The sequence below is a fragment of the Triticum urartu genome, chromosome 3A, assembly GCF_056163025.1.
Source record: "Triticum urartu cultivar PI428250 chromosome 3A, HENAU_Tu73, whole genome shotgun sequence".
In the NCBI taxonomy this organism is placed as follows: Eukaryota; Viridiplantae; Streptophyta; class Magnoliopsida; order Poales; family Poaceae; genus Triticum; species Triticum urartu.
Genome location: NC_141875.1, coordinates 585401408 through 585413963, shown reverse-complemented (window position 1 = coordinate 585413963; position 12556 = coordinate 585401408). Strand labels below are relative to the sequence as shown.

At 46.0% G+C, this 12556-nt stretch overlaps 1 protein-coding gene across 1 annotated transcript; it reads right to left on the bottom strand.

Annotated features, from left to right (window-relative positions):
* Positions 1-557: 557 nt before the first annotated feature.
* On the bottom strand, positions 558-2678 carry LOC125545238 (AAA-ATPase At3g28600). The gene is made up of 2 exons (XM_048709131.2): positions 1971-2678; positions 558-1730 (listed from the first exon to the last, which is right to left on the bottom strand). The coding sequence occupies exons 1-2, from the start codon at positions 2546-2548 to the stop codon at positions 707-709; spliced, it is 1602 nt and encodes a 533-aa protein (XP_048565088.1). The 5' UTR covers positions 2549-2678; the 3' UTR covers positions 558-706.
* Between the last annotated feature and the right edge of the window lie 9878 nt (positions 2679-12556).

Sequence of the window (12556 nt, the reverse complement as noted above, 5' to 3'; positions counted from 1 at the left end):
CACTTAAAAGTTTGAGCAAATTAAATAGCCCCGTACACACATCAAAGATGGCGACACATATTGGCCGGCACAGTCGATAATTCACCTACTCTACTCCTGAAGCATATACTATATAGTTGGTGGCTTGCCGCAGTTTGAAATTTCAACACCTCTTTCAACCCTCAAGTAGCAAGATGCAAGCCTTAAAAGTCGCCCAAAGTCCCAACATTATTTTACAAGCTTTGCAAATCCTCGCGCAACTAAATTATTTTTTTCCGGTCAGTCGATTTCTGCTAGAGAAAGGAGACAACCCGAGAGAGATGGGCGAAAGATGAGTGAAGCCAAGGCGAGACGGGGATGATGTGGCTCCTGCCAAGAGCGCGACGGAGGCAAGTCGAAGGTTTAACAAATTTGGGTGTGAGGCCTTTTCGTAGCGGCTACCGCTCATATTTGACGGAGTCCGAGTCGAAGAGGGGGACGAGAGGTAGCGGCTAGCTAGGGGAGGAAGGAGATGAACATTTTTTTTTTTTTGCGGAAAGGAAGGAGATGAACATTGGCCAGGAGAGGAAGTGCAGCTGTTGGCTCGGACGGAATCGGTTGAAATCTATTCGAGATAAAAAAAACCGGCAGAAACCTGAAAAACGTTCTCAGTCGCCTGCTACATAAGCGACCCCTTATTTTGCTCATGCAAGTCTGGTCTGGATTAACTAACAACCTCCCTCAACCTCTAAGACAGATAATGGTCGGTAGAAGTAGAGACGCTCACACCACTGGCGCCAGTGTGTACTCCGTTGGTCACGACTTGGCAGGCCTCGCTCTTCTCCTTTTTGGATTTGGATTTTGATGGCACTTTCTCCGTTTCCCACTTGTCCTCCTCCTTGGCCGTATCCTTCACGTCGTCTTCCTCGGCGGTCTTTGATTCCTTGTCTTCCTCGGCCGCTTTTCTTTCCTTGAGCTGGTCGATCAGGCGAGTGAGGCAGGCGTCGGCGTCGCGCGCGCTGCGCTTGGACGGCATCAGACACTCGGCCACGTCCGCCGGTGTCATCTTCACGTCGCCCAGCAGCTCCTCCACGGCCCCGAACAGCGGGTGCGCCTCCACTTCCAGGTAGTTATTCGCCAGGGTCTTGAACGCCTCGAAGCCGCAGTAGGACATCTCGATGTGCATGTCCATGCGCCCGCGCCGGATGAGCGCCGGGTCCAGCTTGTCCAGGTGGTTGGTGGTGAAGACGATGATGCGCTCGCCGCTGTGCGCCGACCACAGCCCGTCGATGAAGTTGAGCAGGCCGGAGAGCGTCAGGATGTTGTGCCTCTTGCCGCGCGACTTGTCGTAGCCTGCCTCGGCGGCGTCGTCGAGCGCGGGCAGCGGCGGCAGCATGGTGGCGCGGCTGCCGGTGAGGTCGAGGGAGCAGTCGATGTCCTCGATGACGATGATGGACTTGCCGGTGGTCTCGATGAAGAGCTTGCGCAGGTCGCTGTTGCTCTCCAGGGTGGTGAGCTCGATGTCGTAGATGTCGTACTTGAGGTAGTTGGCCATGGCCGCGATCATGGTGGACTTGCCCGTCCCCGGCGGGCCGTGGAGGAGGTAGCCGCGCTTCCAGGCCTTGCCGATCCGGCGGTAGTAGTCCCTGCTGTTGGTGAAGTCGTCGAGGTCGTCCTTTATCATCTGTTTCTTGGCCGGGTCCATGGCCAGGGTGTCGAAAGTGGTTGGGTGGTCGAAGTCGATGTAGCTCCACACCTCGTCCCTCCTAGAGCTGATCGATCGATTGCCATGGGACAAAGCTAGAATCAGTGATCTTCTGAACCTAAACCAGAGTAGGTAATTTCTTTCTAGCAAGATGAAAAGAGAAAATGCTTCACATTGCTCCGGATCCATTGCTCACTCAGGTGAGTGTTCATCCAGAACTTCGGATTATCGGATCAAAAAATGAGAAGAAAAACAATTAAGAACGAGCTAATTGCAGAGGTAATTGATTCATTGATTGATTACGTACTGGTAGCTGAGCTCCTTCTTGTTGGAGTAGAGCCTGCGGGGCCGGTTGCCGAACATGACCTCCTGCCCGGCGCGGCGGACGTGCGGCAGGTACTCGTCGACGACGAGCCGCCGGTGCCGCTCGTGGAACGTGAGGCGGCAGCACCGCCCCGACGCCCGCCACGTCGTCTTCTCCTCCGCCACCGCCGACCACGATATGGTGGCGCCCTTGAAGTCGTCCGTCACCACCTGCCCCTCCCGGAGGCTGAGCACGAAGGTGTGGCCCTCGACGGCGCCCTCCGCGCGCAGCTCCCGCGCGTCCCGCGAGCACACCGCGCTCAGGTACGCCAGCACCTCCGCGTACGCGTCGCTCGACTTCACCTTGCCCTGGTACGAGAAGGAGTAGTCCTCCGGTTTGGCCGCGATGTCGATGGTGACGAACGGGTCCAGGAACGGGAGCAGCCGCCGCAGGGGCCGCCGGAGGTACTGGTTGAAGTAGGTCCGGAACACCCCGATGCGGGCGCACGCCGCCAGCACCGCCGTCAGGTAGTACCACGCCGACGACCGGAAGTGGTCCAGCACTGCCCCCATCATCTGCATCTCTGCCTCTCTGCTGCGTTACTCTCTTCAGTCTTCAGTTCATGCCGCGCTTGGTCTCTCCCCGTCTTTGGCTATATACGTCTTGAAACGGAAGAAAGGGACGGATGGTAAGAATGGTGTGAGTGCAAAGAAATTTCTCGGAAATCCACCCCTGGCATCTTTTATTTCACATTCCAGTGACACAATCGTTCAAAGAGAATTTCAATCTGTCACTTCCACTTTTACCAAAAATTATAACCAGCGAATGCTCGTTCGGTGTATCCCGCTCGCGACTCAATCTGCGACACTAGTCGCCATGTGCTAATCTCAAAGCATCCAAACCGTGCACGAACCGGGCAGCGGTGCAAGGAGGCATGACTACATCTTTTCTCTCCTCTACTGTGTATCTCAAAATGATTCCTCCCAGAACCCAATGTCGCAATCAACGCCTCCGCCACGAGCTATCTCTCTCGCGCCACCACCGCCATCTTTGTCGCAAGCTTCTCTAGGCCGTGCCTTCACCTCTGCCGTCACGATGGACACCACCACACCCATGACTTAGGACTAAGTAATCGTCACTGTCTCTGTTCCCTCCTCCATCCAACAACACATGACGTGATGGACTGACGGGTGTGTCGTGTCTCGTACTTCGACGATCCGGTGAGGCACATCACATCCATGTTGACAAGTCCATACATTTTTGGGCTGGCATTTTGACATGTAGAATGTGTTATGCATTTGACAAATTTTTTGTTTTTGCAATTCTTTCCCACCCCACTAGATGGCATCTTGTTCATAACACAAAACAAACTTTGTGCACATAACCCCCCCCCCCTCCCCGCGCGCACGCGTGTGTGTGTGCGTGCGTGTGTGTGCGCGCGCGCGCGTGTGTGTATGTTTTGGTTGGTAACTTTGTACATGGCAATCGACCTTTTCAATGCTCTTTGTACATGTCAAACGTGTCGAGGAACGGAAGGAGCCGCCGCACAGGCCGCGGAGGTGCTGGTTGAGATACGTCCAGAGCACTCTGATGGGGGCGCACGTCGCGACAATCGGCGTTAGGTAGAAGCATGCCAAGGAGTGGAAGTGGCCGAGCGCTCTCCCCATCGCGTGTGCCTTCGCGGTGCGTTCCTCTTCCTTTGTTTATACTGCGCTTGGTGTCTCAACGTCTTTTGTCATATACGGCGAAAAAGGAAGCGATAGAGGGACATATGGTAATAATGGTGTGAGTGCAAATAATTTTCTCAGAAATCCACCCTGGCATCCTTTTATTCCACAAGTCTAGTGACACAATCATTCAAAAACAATTTCAACCCTTGGCTCCTTTTTATAAAAAATTGTAATCAGCGAATGCTCGCTCCGTGTATCCCGCGCGCGCGACTCGGTCTAAGCCACTAGTTGCCAAGCGCTAACCTCAGAGCATCCAACCCCATGCACGGACCACGCAACATTGCGAGGAGGCATGACCACATCCTTTCTATCCTCGTGTGTCTATCTCAGGACAGTTCCTCCCAGACCCCGACGCCGCAAACTCCGCCTCCACCACGAGTTCATATCTCTCACGTGGCCACCGCCACCTCCGTCGCAAGCATACCTATGTTGCGCCCCCACCTCTGTCACCAAGCTGGACACCACTGCGTCGAGATAGTCCGCCAGGGCATAGGGCTGAGTTGTTGCGCCCCCACATCTGTCGGCAAGCTGGACACCACTGCGTCGAGAAAGTTCGCTAGGGCATAGGGCTGAGTCGTCGTCACGTTCTTTGTCTCCTCCTCCATCCAACAACGCATGACATGGTGGGTGGCCTAGCATGTTGCACCGCATGCTTCGACGCTCCAATGAGGCACCTGTGTGGTCGATGGCCTAATATATGACGTGTGTTCTTTCTCACCATTGTACAGACGGGGGGAGAGGGGGTCATCAATAAAGCAAGATATGGAAAGTTTATGTACGAGAAACACAAAATAAGTTTAGATAATGTTTACTTTAAAATTATCGATTGGTAAGTTTGCCAACTTGGCATAAATAGCATCGTTTATCCCTAGCTGGTAAAATTGGATTATTTTTTAGTGGCAACTTATTTACAAGCATAAGGATGATTCATAGAAAGAATGTTAGATATGATTCCCTACAAATTGTCTTAAATCAGAAATAAAATTATCCACCTTAAGGTACCAGGGATGAGTGAAACGTGAAGTTTATCCTCGGGTTGTTTACATGTGCAACAATTTTGCTAATATGCGAGGATAACCTGCTAGCTCTCATGTCAGTGGGAAGAGTCTTTCTAAGGAGTTACCAAGGAAATGTTTGGACTCTGGGTGCCATGAGTTTCTGCTTCCATACCCGATTAGGAATATTCTTAACCTATGTGGAAACATGTCTTGGTTGATTGCTACGATTAGCCTCAACATCCTGCAATCAAATCTTGTAAGTACTTTTATAGTTGCACTTGCCATTATGAGTGAGATCCCAGCACAAAATATCATTGCTTTCATCCTTGATGAAAAGAGTGTTAATAATAACAGAAGCAATGGGTTCATAAAAGTGTGGTAGATTAGATCATAATTCCACTCTTTTTGGTTAGGTATCCAAAGATCATTTACCTTTACCAAATAGATGAAGTTGGCATCCTGCAAGATAAGATGGTCATACATAGCAGTCTAGGCAGAACAGCAGGGTGAGCTCCAGATAGAAATGCCCCCCATTAATATGATAGAAGGAATGAACTTTTTAATTTAGGCAACATTTTAATAACTGAGGTCCAAAAACTAGATTTTTTGGGATATTACTTGTAGCAGTCCAAATAGAAGAATCCCAAAAATATTTAGAATTAATAATGAAATGAAGATTGGAAGAATGGGATTCGGTAGTCCTCCAAGGAGCAGCCAAAATTAGACCTTGGTTCATGGCTTGAAGATTTTTAGTACATATCCCACCTTCTTTGTTTGGAAATGGAGATATCCTTCGAGTCTCTCAAACAAAGAGTTTTTGAGCTATAGCTATCTCATTCTCTTATTCATGTCCACCAAAAGGTTCTAATGATAGCTATGAGTTTGGCAATACAAATTTTAGAGAACAAGATATTGGACATGTAATACACAACAATGGAAGAAAAGAACAATTTATGTATGAGAAATATAAAGTAAGTTTAGAGAATGTTAACTTTAAAAGCATCGATTGGTAAGTTTGCATGATTGCATGTGGCAACTAGGCACAAATAGCATGGTTAATCACTAGCTGGTAAAAATGCATTCATTTTCAGTGGCAACTTATGCACAAGCTTTATGGTCAACACTGGTTGGCAAATTTGCATGATTGTGTAGTGCCAATTTGGGCACAAATAGCATGGTCACCCTTTTTGCAAAATGATTTTTTTTATCACACACAACAATGGCAGTAACATCACATCCATGTTGACAAGTCCACACATTTTTGGGTCGACAATTTCACATGTAGAATATGTTATACATTTGACAATTTTTTTGTAATTCTTTCCCACCCCATTAGATAGAATCTTGTTCATAACGCATAACATACTTTGTGCATATACTGTGTGTGTGCGTGCGTGCGTGCGTGTGTGTGTGTGCGCGCGCGCGCGTGTGTGTGTGTGTTTTGGTTGGTAACTTTGTACATGACAATCGACCTGTTCAACGCTCTTTGTACATGACGAACGTGTCGAGGAACATGAGGAGCCGCCGCACGGCCCGTCGGAGGTACTGGTTGAGATACGTCCAGAGAACCACGATGGGGGTGCACGTCCCGACAACCGGCGTTGGGTAGAACCATGCCGAGTAACTCTGTACATGACAATCGACCTTTTCAACGTTCTTTGTACACGACAAACATGACAAGGAACATGAGGAGCCGCCGCATGGGCTGTCGGAGGTGTTGGTTGAGATACGTCCAGAGCACCCCGATGGCGGTGCACGTCTCTACAACTGGCGTTAGGTAGAACCACGCCGAGGAGCGGAAGTGGTCGAACACTCTCCCCATCATGTTTGCCTTCGCGGTGCGTTCCTCTTCCTTTGTATCATACTGCTCCTGATGTCTCCACGTCTTTTGTCATATATGGCGAAAAAGGAAGCAATAGAGGGACATATGGCCCCTTAAGATGGGGTTGAGAGGGGTTGCGACTCGTCGTGCAGACACCAGCCAGCCGCCATAGGTCCAATAGTTTTCAAATTTGAAAGACCACTTAGGTTTACATAACTAACTATAGGTGTAAATGAGAACACGGGTCCCTGAAGATGATAGGTAAGTTGAGCACTTTAGTATTCGGTAAAATGGCACACCAATCAGAATTGAAAAGGCATAGATCCAAACATTGGTTCATAGGAGTAGAAGTGTGATGTCTATTGTCCCAAGCGTATGCAGGACCACTAAAGCCAATGTCCAAGAAACCACATTTTTCCTTTTTTGGTTAAATATAATGGGGATTTAAAGAATGGTTCACGGTTTCAAATCACCATGTTGGTTTAAATATAATGTCGTGTTTCCCATTCATCGCCAACAGCCATCGGGTAGAGTGGCTCGTAGTAGTTTCAGTAGTGCCAATACTATTCCCGGCACTCTTTCCTTTTTTTGCTACTTTTAACTGGCGCGAAACACAAAACACGCTTCACGGTTGAAGAGCGGCAGCCCGCACCCCTCGCTTGCCCAGCGCACCCGTTTGGTCCGGCCCATGTACGAGCACTCTATCCGGTCCCAAGAGGCCGGATAAAACTCAACGCTAAAATCATCTAGGCCCAGGGAGGCATTAAGCTTCATATACTTGAGGGTCTGATTTATGTCCTACTTGTCTGGGATTGTGTAAGTGAATTCATCAGTATGCATAGGAGGTTGTGTACCTATGAAACGCCTGCCATCCCAAAAAATTGAGGAGGAAAAGATGTATTTGAAATAGTTTACAAAACTGTTAGCAAAATTTTGAGGCTTGAAGAGGATGACATCATACCCATCTTTAATGGACCATTTGTGCCTTGGAGTAATGCATGGTGATTTTTTTCATGTTTCTATACCCATCGATTGCCCATGGTTTCTTACCTCTTTGTCTATAAAAATGAGTGGGCCTAGTAAGGTGTTGGGGAACGCAGTAATTTCAAAAAAATCCTATGCACACGCAAGATCATGGTGATGCATAGCAACGAGAGGGAAGAGTGTTGTCCACGTACCATCGTAGACCGTAAGCGGAAGCGTTATGACAACGCGGTTGATGTAGTCGTACGTCTTCACATCGACCTATCTAGCACCGAAGGTACGACACCTCCGCGATCTGCACACGTTCGGCTCGGTGACGTCCCACGAACTCACGATCTAGTAGAGCTTCGAGGGAGAGCTTCGTCAACACGACGGTGTAATGACAGTGATGATGTTGCTACCGGAACAGGGCTTCGCCTAAGCACCGCTACGATATAACCGAGGTGGATTATGGTGGAGGGGGGCACCGCACACGGCTAAAAGATCAATGATCAACTTGTGTATCTATGGGGTTCCCCCTCCCCCATATATAAAGGAGTGGAGGAGGGGAGGGGACGGCCCTCTCTATGGCGCGCCCTAGGGGAGTCCTACTCCCACCGGGAGTAGGATTCCCCCCTTTCCCTAGTTGGAGTAGGAGAGGAAGGGAAGGAGGAGTAGGAGAGAAGGAAAGCCCCCCCCCAAACCAATTCCAATTCGGCCTCCTGCCCAAGGGGGGCACACCAGCCCCTTGTGGGCTGGTGTGCTTCCTTCTTATGGCCCATAAGGCCCATAACTTCTCCCGAGGGGTTCTGGTAACCTCCTGGTACTCCGGAAAAATGCCCGAAACACTCGGAACCATTCCGATGTCCAAACATAGGCTTCCAATATATCAATCTTTATGTCTCGACCATTTCGAGACTCCTCGTCATGCCCGTGATCACATCCGGGACTCTGAACAACCTTCGGTTTATCAAAACACATAAACTCATAATACCGATCGTCACCGAACGTTAAGCGTGCGGACCCTACGGGTTCGAGAACTATATAGACATGACCGAGACTCAGTTCCGGTCAATAACCAATAGCGGAACCTAGATTCTCATATTGGTTCCTACATATTCTACGAAGATCTTTATCGGTCAAACCGCATAACAACATACGTTGTTCCCTTTGTCAACGGTCTGTTACTTGCCTGAGATTCGACCGTCGGTATCTCAATACCTAGTTCAATCTCGTTACCGGCAAGTCTCTTTAATTGTTCCGTAATGCATCGTCCCACAACTAACTTATTAGTCACAATGCTTGCAAGGCTTATAGTGATGTGCATTACCGAGAGGGCCCAGAGATACCTCTCTGATACTCGGAGTGACAAATCCTAATCTCGATCTATGCCAACTCAACAAACACCATTGGAGACACCTGTAGAGAACCTTTATAATCACCCAGTTACGTTGTGACGTTTGGTAGCACACAAAGTGTTCCTCCGGTATTCGGGAGTTGCATGATCTCATAGTCATAGGAACATGTATAAGTTATGGAGAAAGCAATAGCAACAAACTAAATGGTCATCGTGCTAAGCTAACAGATGGGTCAAGTCAATCACATCATTCTCTAATGATGTGATCCCGTTAATCAAATGACAACTAATGTCTATGGTTAGGAAACATAACCATCATTGATTCAACGAGCTAGTCAAGTAGAGACAAACTAGTAACACTCTGTTTGTCTATGTATTCACACATGTACTAAGTTTCCAGTTAATACAATTCTAGCATGAATAATAAACATTTATCATGATATAAGGAAATAAATAATAACTTTATTATTGCCTCTATGGCATATTTCCTTTAGTCTCCCACTTGCACTAGAGTCAATAATCTAGTTCACATCGTCATGTGATTAACACCGATAGTTCACATCTTTATGTGATTAGTTCACATCTCCATGTGACTAATACCCAAAGGGTTTACTAGAGTCAATAATCTAATTCACATCGCTATGTGATTAACACCCAAAGAGTGATCATGTTTTGCTTGTGAGAGAAGTTTAGTCTATGGGTCTACAACATTCAGATTCGTATGTATTTTGCAAATTGCTATGTCTACAATACTCTGCATGGAGCTATTCTAGCTAATTGCTCCCACTTTCAATATGTATCTAGAGCGAGACTTAGAGTCATCTAGATCGATGTAAAAAGCTTGCATCGACATAACTCTTTACGACGAACTCTTTTATCACCTCCATAACCGAGAAATATTTCCTAGTCCTCTGAGGATAATTTTGACCGCTATCCAGTGATCTACTCTTAGATCACTATTGTACTCCCTTGCCGGAATCATGCTAAGGTATACAATAGGACTGGTACCCATCATAGCATACTTTATAGAACCTATGACTGAGGCATAGGGAATGACTTTTCATTCTCTTTCTATTTTCTGCTGTGGTCAGGTTTTTGAGTCTTTACTCAACTTCTCACCTTGCAACATAGGCAAGAACTCCTTCTTTGACCGTTCCATTTTGAACTACTTCAAAATCTTGTCAAGGTATGTACTCATTGAAAAATCTTATCAAGCGTCTTGATCTATCTCAATAGATCTTGATGCTCAATGTGTAAGCAGCTTCACCGAGGTCTTTCTTTGAAAATCTCTTTTCAAACACTCCTTTATGCTTTCCAGAAAATTCTACATTATTTCTGATCAACAATATGCCATTCACATATACTTATCAGAAATGTTGTAGTGCTCCCACTCACTTTCTTGTAAATACAGGCTTCACCGTAAGTCTGTATAAAACCATATGCTTTGATCACTTTATCAAAGTATATATTCCAACTCCGAGATGCTTGCACCAGTCCATAGATGGATCACCGGAGCTTGCACACTTTGTTAGCACCTTTAGGATTGACAAAACCTTCTTGTTGCATCATAAACAACTCTTCTTTAAGAAATCCATTAAGGAATGCAGTTTTGACATCCATTTGCCAGATTTCATAAAATGTGGCAATTTCTAACATGATTCAGACATACTTAAGCATCGCTACGAGTGAGAAAAATTTCATCGTAGTCAACATCTTGAACTTGTTGAAAACCTTTTGTGACAGTTCGAGCTTTGTAGATAGTAACACTACTATCAGTGTTCGTCTTCCTCTTGAAAATCCATTTATTCTTAATGGCTCACCGATCAACGGGCAAGCCAATCAAAGTCCATACTTTGTTCTAATACATGGATCTCATCTCATATTTCATGGCTTCAAGCCATTTCGCGGAATCTGGGCTCATCATCGCTTCCTCATAGTTCATAGGTTTGTCATGGTCAAGTAACATGACCTCTAGAACAGGATTACCGTACCACTCTGGTGCAGGATGTATTCTGGTTGACCTACGAGGTTCTATAGTAACTTGATCTGAAGTTTCATGATCATCATCATTAGCTTCCTCACTAATTGATGTAGGAATCACTGGCACTGATTTCTGTGATGAACTACTTTCCAATTCGGGAGAAGGTACAATTACCTCATCAAGTTCTACTTTCCTCCCACTCACTTCTTTCGAGAGAAACTCCTTCTCTAGAAAGGATCCATTCTTAGAAACGAATATATTGCCTTCGGATATGTGATAGAAGGTGTACCCAACAGTTTCCTTTGGGTATCCTATGAAGACACATTTCTCCGATTTGGGTTCGAGCTTATCAGGTTGAAACTTTTTCACATAAGCATCATAGCCCCAAACTTTAAGAAACGACAGCTTAGGTTTCTTGCTAAACCACAGTTCATATGGTGTCGTCTCAACGGATTTAGATGGTGCCCTTTTTAACGTGAATGCAGTTGTCTCTAATGCATAACCCCAAACGATAGTGATAAATCAGTAAGAGACATCATAGATTGCACCATATCTAATAAAGTACGGTTATGACGTTCGGACACACCATTACGCTGTGGTGTGCCAGGTGGCGTGAGTTGCGAAACTATTCTGCATTGTTTCAAATGAAGACCAAACTCGTAACTCAAATATTCTCCTGCACGATCAGATCGCAGAAACTTTATTTTCTTGTTACTATGATTTTCCACTTCACTCTAAAATTCTTTGAACTTTTCAAATGTTTCAGACTCATGTTTCATCAAGTGGATATACCCATATCTGCTGAAATCATCTGTGAAGATCAGAAAATAACGATACCCGCCGCGAGCCTCAACATTCATCGGATTGCATACATCAGTATGTATTATTTCCAATAAGTCAGTTGCTTGCTCCATTGTTCCGGAGAATGGAGTTTTAGTCATCTTGCCCACGAGGTATGGTTCACAAGCATCAAATGATTCATAATCAAGTGATTCCAAACTCCCATCAACATGGAGTGTCTTCATGCGCTTTACACCAATATGACCTAAACGACAGTGCCACATATAAGTTGCACTATCATTATTAACTTTGCATATTTTGGCTTCAATATTATGAATATGTGTATTACTACGATCGAGATTCAATAAACCATTCACCTTGGGTGTATGACCTCAGAAGGTTTTATTCACGTAAACAGAATAACAATTATCCTTGACTTAAATGAATAACCGTATTGCAATAAACATGATCCAATCATATTATGCTCTACGCAAACACCAAATAACATTTATTTTAGGTTCAACACTAATCCCGAAGGTAAAGGGAGTGTGCATGGTGATCTTATCAACCTTGGAATCACTTCCAACTCACATCATCACCTCGCCCTTAACTAGTCTCTGTTTATTTTGCAACTCCCGTTTCGAGTTACTACTCTTAGTAACTGAACCAGTATCAAATACCAAGGTGTTGTTATAAACGCTAGTAAAGTACACATCAATAACATGTATATCAAATATATACTTTTGTTCACTTTGCCATCCTTCTTATCCGCCAAGTATCTAGGGCAGTTCCACTTCTAGTGACCATTTCCTTTGCAGTAGAAGCACTCAGTTCCAGGCTTGGGTCTAGCTTTGAGCTTCTTCATGGGAGTGGCAACTTGCTTGCCTTTCTTCTTTGAAGTTCCTCTTTCTTTTCCTTTGTCCTTTTTCTTGAAACTAGTGGTCTTGTTAACCATCAA

Excerpts from the sequence above, each read along its gene's own strand:
- LOC125545238 (XM_048709131.2), bottom strand. The coding sequence starts at position 2,548 with ATGCAGATGATGGGGGCAGTGCTGGACCACTTCCGGTCGTCGGCGTGG. Across the intron at positions 1,731-1,970 it reads AAGAAGGAGCTCAGCTACCA|CTCTAGGAGGGACGAGGTGT; the intron begins GTACGTAATCAA and ends TCGATCGATCAG.